We start from the raw sequence: 8,775 nt of genomic DNA, 5'->3' as shown, positions 1-8,775 counted from the left end.
CGTCCCTTTGTGTTTTAGGTCCCCAGCAATAATATTGGACGCCATTGATTGCTGGCTGGAGACCACATTCTGCAAAAGAGAGTTAATTCTTCTTCACCACCCACATTTTCAGGGGTGGCTTAGAAGCAATGAGTCTAAGTGCAGCATCTGAGAATTTCGGCTTTAAAGCCCTAGCAAATAGCCTTGCAGGAGATGAATGATACTCATGTGAATAAGCAGAAAAGTTCTTAGTTCTATGAACATAGCGGTTTGAAGACACACGCTCATATTCATGAGTCTGAGTATGATTTCCCTGCAAAACATTGGCGTTAGGGTGACTCAAGTGAGTCTTGTGTTCGTATGAAGCCGTTGGACCATATGATGCCTTTGGTCTGGGGTTTGTCTTCTTCCCTGGTGGTGTCATGATGACATTCACTGGAAGATTCTCAAGGCAGCTTTTGGGAACCCAGATCTTCTTCATAGGAGGTCCATTCCTGCAGTTAGTACCAATATACCTGGCAAACACTTCACCATTCTGATTTTTGAACAGTTTATAGTTTGCATCAAAGGATTCATCAATGATAATAGGATTAGCACAGGTAAATCCAGATAAAGTGGATGGATCCACTGAAGGTTCTTTTGCAGCAACCCATGTGGTTTTGGGATACTGCTCAGGCTTCCAGTAGGAACCATCAGCATTCATTTTCCTCTCGAACCCAACACCCTCTTTCCTAGGGTTTTGGTTCAGAATCTGCTTTTTGAGGACATCACAAAGTGTCTGATGCCCTTTCAGACTTTTATACATCCCTGTTTCAAGCAATGTCTTCAACCTAGCATTTTCATCAGCAATAGTAGTGGTATCCTCAGAAGAGGGGTTAGTTACCACATCAGTAGTTGAAGACAGAGCAACAGTAGCAGCAGTGGAACATTCAGCAACAGAAGTAGTGTTATCACGCTCAATGCATTTTAGACATGGTGGTTCAAATTCATCCTGAGCGGGACTGATCTGTTGAGCGTGAAATGACTCATTCTCTTTTTGAAGATCTTCATGAGTCGCTTTCAGTTTCTCAAGCTCTTGCTTCCTTTGAAGATAATCATAGGAGAGCTTTTCATAAGTGGTTGAGAGCGTCTCATGAAGACTTTCAAGTTCTTGATACTTAGCATGAAGATTTTTTATGTCTTCAACTAAGGACTGTGAACGTGTCATTTCCGCGTTCAACAGGTCATCGCTTTTGTCTAACAGTTTTTGAGTATGTTCCATAGCCCTTTGTTGTTCAGTAGCAATTTTAGCAAGTGTTTTGTAGCTGGGTTTAGATTCACAATCAGAGTCATCTTCACTTGATGTTTGAAAGTAAGCATCGTGCGATTTTACCTTGGCACCGCGTGCCATGAAGCAGTAGGTGGGAGCAGGATCGTCCTTGTCATCATCAGCGTTGGTGTGGGAGTCATTGTCTTTAGAGTTGAAGATGGACTTTGCAACGTAGGCTGTGGCCAGAGCCAGACTTGCAACGCTAGAGTCGGACTCAGCTTCAGATTCCACCTCTGCCTCCTCAGAAGCAGACTCCTCCTCTGAATCCATTTCCTTGCCAACAAAAGCACGAGCCTTGCCAGATGAGCTCTTCTTATGAGATGAGGATTTTGATGTGGACTTGGAAGAAGACTTTGATGATTTCTTCTTCTTCTTGTCATCAGAGTCATATTCCTTGCTCTTCTTCTTTTTCTTCTCGTTGTCCCACTGAGGACACTCAGAGATGTAGTGCCCAGGCTTCTTACACTTGTGACATGTTCTCTTCTTGTTGTCTTGAGTGGAAGCTTCATCATTTCTTGAACTGGATCGTGAAGACTTTCTGAAGCCCTTTTTCTTGGTGAATTTCTGGAACTTCTTCACAAGCATAGCAAGCTCCCTTCCAATGTCTTCAGGATCGTCAGAACCGCAGTCAGATTCTTCTTCTTCAGATGAGGAAACAACTTTTGCCTTCAAAGCACGGCCATAGTTGGGGCCATAGATATCTCTTTTCTCAGAAAGCTGGAACTCATGTGTGTTGAGCCTCTCAAGTATATCAGATAGATCGAGTGTCTTGAAGTCAGGACGTTCTTGTATCATGAGGGCAAGGGTGTCAAAGGAGGTGTCAAGTGATCTCAGCAGTGTCTTGACAATTTCATGCTTGGTGATCTCAGTGGCGCCGAGAGCCTGAAGCTCATTTGTGATGTCGGTGAGGCGATCAAACGTGAGCTGGACATTTTCATTGTCGTTTCTCTTGAAGTGATTGAAGAGATTGCGAAGAACACTGATCCTCTGGTCTCTCTGTGTAGAGACGCCTTCATTGACCTTGGACAGCCAGTCCCAGACTAGCTTTGACGTTTCTAGAGCACTCACACGGCCATAATGTCCTTTGGTCAGATGACCACAGATGATGTTCTTTGTAGTCGAGTCCAGTTGAATGAACTTCTTGACATCAGTAGGGGTGACACCTTCACCAGTTTTGGGAACGCCATTCTTGACGACATACCAGAGGTCGACATCAATGGCTTCAAGATGCATGCGCATCTTATTCTTCCAGTAGGTATATTCTGTTCCATCGAACACGGGGCAAGCAGCGGAGACTTTGATTATCCCTGCAGTCGACATAGCTAAACTCCAGGTGGTTAAACTGAATCACACAAAACAAGGGAGTACCTTGCTCCGATACCAATTGAAAGTGCTAGTTATCGACTAGAGGGGGGGGTGAATAGGCGATTTTTATCAAAGTCTTCAAAACGTGGAAGTTTCGAAGACAAACAATAGAAATAACCTAATTGATATGCAGCGGAAGATAAACTACAACAAGCAAGCCATAGTCAAGTGTGCAATAGCATTAACATACGAAGACTAATAGCAGCTAGGTAGTAGGATCAGGATGGAAGATAGTATGAAGCCAATCAACAATAGTAGTCAAGCAATGAAGTCAATCAGATAAGACAGATAAGCAACGACTTCACGAAGACAAACTCAAGGTAAAGGAGGGAAGAGATAGAACCAGTCACTTGTTGAAGACATTGGATTTGTTGGACCAGTTCCAGTTGCTGTGACAACTGTACGTCTGGTTAGGGAGGCTGAGATTCAACTCAGAAGACCGTGTCTTCACCTTATTCCCCTTGAGCTAAGGTCACTTAGTCCTCGCCCAATCACTCTGGTAAGTCTTCAAGGTAGACTTCCAAACCTTCACAGACTTCGTTCACCCGGCAATCCACAATGACTCTTGGATGCTCGGAACGCGACGCCTAACCGGCTGGAGGATACACAGTCCTCAAGTGTAATAAGTCTTCAGGTCACACAGACAGAAAGACATCAGTGATGCCTAACACTCTTTGGCTCTGGATGTTTGGGCTTTGTCCTCGCAAGGATTTCTCTCTCTCAAATGCTTCGAGGTGGGCTGCTCTCAAACGACAAAAGCCGTATACTAACTCTAAGCAGCCACCAATTTATGGTGTAGGGATGGGCTATTTATAGCCACTAGGCAACCCGACCTGATTTTTCCAAAATGACCCTGGGTCACTAAGGAACTGACACGTGTTCCAACGGTCAGATTTCAAACACACGCGGCAACTTTACTTGGGCTACAAGCAAAGCTGACTCATCCAGCTCTGGATAAGGTTTGCTCTCATTGTCTTCGCTCGAAGACATAGGATTTGAGTTGAGCATCACTTCAGTCACTCTGACTTAGTTCACTTGGACCCCACTTAACAGTACGGTGGTTCCTATGACTCAACAAAGAAGAAAATGAAGCAACGAATCCACATAGTCTTCGCGCTCCATAGTCTTCACGTAATGCCTTCTCATGTCATAGTCTTCAATATGAATATCTTCTCATACCACCATTGTCTTCAATATCTTCATACATTTTTAGGGGTCATCTCCGGTAGGTAAACCGAATCAATGAGGGACACTACCTGCGTTATCCTGCAATTCTCACAAATGCATTAGTCCCTCAACCAACTTTGTCGTCAATACTCCAAAACCAACTAGGGGTGGCACTAGATGCACTTACAGATAGGAAGACCAGTAATCATAGCCATATCCTGGAGCGTCACGGTCATCTCCCCGGTTTGAAGATGGAAACTGTGTGTCTCCGACCTCCAATGATCAATAAGCGCGGTGAATGCTGCAACATTGTTGGGTGGCGTCGACCGGCTGACCAACTGAATGAAAGGGAGAAGTCATGTCTCCCTTACATATGGTGTGTACCTCTCATAACAGCGCATCCACCCAAGGGTGACTCCGTGAGCCCGAAGCTTCAGAGGTGCAAGCTCCTACAAACAAACAAATCATAAAATTACATATGGGGCATTTGTGTTTGAAATAAACAGCCACTTTCATTATTACCCGCTGCTCCACCGACATAGCGTACGACCGGTGTTGTTTGTCCCAATGATCATCGAGAAGCCAAACCATCCTAACAATTTGAAAAAAAAAGCTTTCTTGTCAACTGTGCGTATCTTTTGAATACAAATAAACTAAAGTACACTTACTAGATGCAAAATTCAAAGCATATGTATCCAAAGCATTCTTGTCAAAACAAATATAAGTTCAACACAAATAAACTAAACTAGGCCTACTTCATGCAAGATTAAATACAAATCTCTTTTCCATATAAATTAACATGTCAACCTATGTATCCAAACCATATCTTTTCAATAAAATAAACTAAACTAGGGTTGCAAAATTAGGTACATGCAAGATTAAACATTCAAATCTAATCAAATCAAACAAGGGTTCCTCTAAATCTTCAAAATAGCATACATTATATGGATAGAAAGAAGGGGATCGGAGGATGGTACCTTCTAGGATGGATTGCTGAAGGAATCCACGGACAAAATCGTCAGATCTAAAGGATTTGGGAGAGGGGATTGAGAGGGGGAGAGGAGAGGGCCGCCGCCACGGTTTCTTCTGTTCTGTAACTGGTGGCAATGGGGTGGGTGGGGGAGGAGAGGGCCGCCGCGGCTGGCATCTAAGTCACAGTGCAGCGCCCGAGTGCCAGGTGCTGCACTTTAAATGTGTGGCGCCTAGCACGGAGGCGCTGCACTGCTGGGTGCGGGTCCAAGGGCTGCCACGGTGGACAGATGTGCAACGCCCCCAGCTAGGCGCTGCACCGTAGGGTGTGGCGCCTGCGTGGCAGGCGCTACACAAAAAGATCATCAGCGTGAAATAGTTTCACGGGTAGTTCATTCTGTGATTTGATTTCGTCCCAAGGTCAAAATTGTCAAATTTGCCCTCATTCAACACAGCAAGCTGTGTTATGTTGCAGTATTCCTTTACAGCCATTCTGAGTCAGTGAGCCGTTTGTTAGGAATCCATGGCCGCTTGTTCCTTGAGGATTTCTCTAAAGCATCCACATTATTCATGTACAACTGATGGCTACCAGAGTTCATATGGTAGTCTACAATTTGTGCAATGATCGAATATACAGGTATCTATGTGCAGAACCTTACCAATAGATATGTACACATGTACAACACTGCTCAACTTGGCATCTTAAATTGGTTCCCTCTTTCTGGCCGCATAAAATCATCTTTGGTAATGGTACGTTCACAAGCTAAATCTGAAGCGCCTACGTGCCAGTGTTCCAAGACGGTTCATGGAAAGAGATGCGGTACTGTATAATTTTATAGTTAGAATATAGGTTGCTGCTAACATTTCTAGCTGTAACCAATATGAAAAGCATAATTAAGTGAAGACATAATAGACTGATAAATGAAGACTTAGTTGAAAAGGCGGCAAAATAATCTGATGTTAGTACCCTTAAAATATAAAACTCAAAAAACAGGGTTCACAGTGGAAATGGTGATAAACAATTCCCACGAGTTTCAATACCAAGATAAGCATCTTCTACATGCTGAGTTCATCCACACCAAGTAACAAGCATAGTAATCTATTCGTAATTAAACAAGATCTATCCTGATGAACTAACCAGCAAAATTTCCATGTACTCAGTACTTTCCCAGTATTTTCTCATGTTTCATCGATAAGTCCATCGAGGGTTGTTGATATCCAGGAGACGGCCAAAAGTTGCTAATGCATCATAAAATTTACGGATCCTGAGATAACCCCTTATTGCAGAAACATCGGATTCTCTGAAGTTGGCCTTCTCTGCAATTAGTTCAATAGCACTTATGAGGTAATCATCCATACCCAGGTTCAGTAGACCATCAGCTAGCATGCGGAATGATGAAAACTCTGGTATGAAACCCTTATCTGCCATCTCTACCAAGAAATCAAAAGCTTCTTTAATAGGGCCACCACCACGACAGAGACCACGGAAAACAATTTTATATGTCAAAGCATCAGGAGGCTCACCAACTTCTGTCATCTCCCTATACAGATTCAGAGCATCTCTGCCATTATTCCCTCTAAATAGAGACTGAATCACAGGGTTGAAGGCTTTTGGAGTTGGCCTCATCCCTTTCATCCGCATACCTCTAAGAAGCTTCAAAGCAGCCTGAGTCCGACGAGCCTTGCACAGGCCATTAATGAGTGTTGCATATGTAACAGTATCAACTTCAAATCCATTTTCGGTCATAGTTTGTAAAACATCAGCAGCTTTACCTATGTTTCCTTGCTTGCAGTAATGAGTTAGAATAGAATTGTAAGTGATATTGTTAGGTTGCAACCCTTCACTTATCATTTGTTCAATAAGTTCTGCTGCATCGTCAATCCTTTCGGCCATGCACAATCCATCAACAAGTGTATTGAATGTGATCGCATTCCTTTCAATACCTGTTACATCCATTTGATCAAAAACCTCCTCTGCTTCTTCTATTCTCAATTTCTTGCATAACCCATCGATTATAGTGTTATATGTCACTGTGCTCAGAGGACAACCACTAACTTCCATCTCCTTCAACAAATCCAAAGCTTTGGCAAGCTTCCCCGATGAGCACAGGTTATCAATCAATATATTGTATGTAAGTTCATCAGGGGTGCATCCACTGCTTTTCATCTCTTCAAACAATCGAACAGCAAGATGAGGATCTCCAACCTTACAAAGGGCATCTATCAAAATGTTGAAAGTATAAACATTTGGAGAGAGTCCCTTCACTGTCAGATCGCGTGCAAGGTTCAAGGCTTCCTCAAGCCGATTCTCTGTGCATAGGGCAACAATGAGAGTATTGAAGGTGGTAACGTCAGGCAAACAACTGCTATCCACCATCTGATTTATGACTGCCTTAGCCTCGTCAAGTTCTCCATTTTGACACAAGCAGTTTACAACAGTAGTGTAGGTGAAAACATCTGGATCACTACCCTGCTGGAGCATCAAATCCATGACTTTGAGGGCATGATCAACATGCCCATTTTGGCACAGACCATGAACAAATGTACTGAATGTGACCTGGTCAGGTTCAAAACCATCTGCAATCTCTTGCTGTACATAACTGAGGGCATCTTCGACTCTTCCCAGCTTGCAGTACCCGTTAATCAAAACATTGACTGTTACACTTGTTGGCGAGCATCCCATTTCTGACATCCGAGTCTTCATCCTCAGTGCCGCCTCAATACTCCCCTCCTCGACAAAACCTTGCATCAACGTAGTGAATGTCACCTCGTCAGGTGCCACACCGTTGCTAGACATGTCCTCCAGCATCAAAACTGCAGTCCTAACCTGATGAACTCGACACAACGCATTAATAACCGTGTTGTAAGTGGCAAGGTCAGGTTTGACACCCCGATTGCTCATCTCCGTATAAGCGGACTCAAGGAGCTTGATCTTACTCCCCTCCATAAGAGTACGGAGAAGCTGATTGTACACCACCACCAGTGCGTCCCCCTGAACGCCAAATATGTCGAGCTGGTTCAGAACCAAGTCGAAGGCATCATCGAACATGTGCAGCCGCGCATAGCCCTCTACAAACGACTGCACCACGCCCGGCCCAGCCTGGTGCCCTTCCTGGCGCATCTCCCTGACGAGCACCTTCATGAGGTCGAAGGCGCCGGCCGTCCCGAGCTTCCGGATGATCTCCTCGTAGACGTCGCGGCCGGGCGCGAAGTCGTCCCGCGCGAGCGCCGAGTTGAGCATCCGGAGCGCCGCCTCGGGGTCCGCCTGCTCGCGCAGGGCGGCCAGAAGCGCCTGCTGGTCGGAGGCGAACGCGGACGGCCGGAGGCGTGGCCACCGCCAGCGCGGTACAGGTCGCGGCCGCGGCGCCGGGGAGCCGAGGCTGGACGGCCTGGCCGTCGCCGCCTGCAGCGACGCGCCGGGGCAGGAGGCTAGGCTCGTTGCGAAGGCCATTACGGAAATATCACAAGCATCTGGTGGGCGCACAAGGACCGGCGGCCGGCGGGGCGATTGCTCAAGGGCAACTGATGGTGCGCAAGAGAGGTAAATTGCTCTTTGTTGGAAGCGGAGGAGAAGGCTAGCTGACGCAAGGGGAGCTTGGAAGCTCGTCGCAGCAGGCTCCGGCGGGCGGAGGAGGAATTCGGGAGGGGCAGTGAGGTGAACAAGGGGATAGGATAGGGGGAACGGGGGAGAGAAGTTCCACCTCCCTCGTCGTGTCTACCGCTACCAGATTCCAATGCAATCTGCACCTTTGGATCTGAATCCAGTGGCAGCAAATACCACGGTCGAAAGAAATATGCAATGCCGTATTTGTACAAAAATATCACGGTCTAAGTAATCATGTTTTTTTCCTTCGGAAATGGCAAAGGCTTAAAAGCAACCCACTGAAGTTTTAAAAAATGTACTATATTTTACTGGAAGCATTTCCTATGCCGATTCTCTCAAAAATTATTAAATTAATATAAATTTTATTAAATATGTTACATTC

The 8,775-nt window shown here is 45.3% G+C and overlaps 1 protein-coding gene across 1 annotated transcript; it reads right to left on the bottom strand.

Moving 5' to 3' along the window:
* Window positions 1-5,739: 5,739 nt before the first annotated feature.
* Window positions 5,740-8,475, bottom strand: LOC119311730 (pentatricopeptide repeat-containing protein At3g53700, chloroplastic-like). Its single transcript, XM_037587424.1, has one exon. It carries the CDS (start codon window positions 8,238-8,240, stop codon window positions 5,976-5,978), a length of 2,265 nt encoding a protein of 754 aa, XP_037443321.1. The 5' UTR covers window positions 8,241-8,475; the 3' UTR covers window positions 5,740-5,975.
* Between the last annotated feature and the right edge of the window lie 300 nt (window positions 8,476-8,775).

Source organism: Triticum dicoccoides, chromosome 5B (genome assembly GCF_002162155.2).
Source record: "Triticum dicoccoides isolate Atlit2015 ecotype Zavitan chromosome 5B, WEW_v2.0, whole genome shotgun sequence".
Taxonomy (NCBI): Eukaryota; Viridiplantae; Streptophyta; class Magnoliopsida; order Poales; family Poaceae; genus Triticum; species Triticum dicoccoides.
Note: the sequence above shows the minus strand (reverse complement) of the source record. Positions and strands in the feature narration are given on the sequence as shown.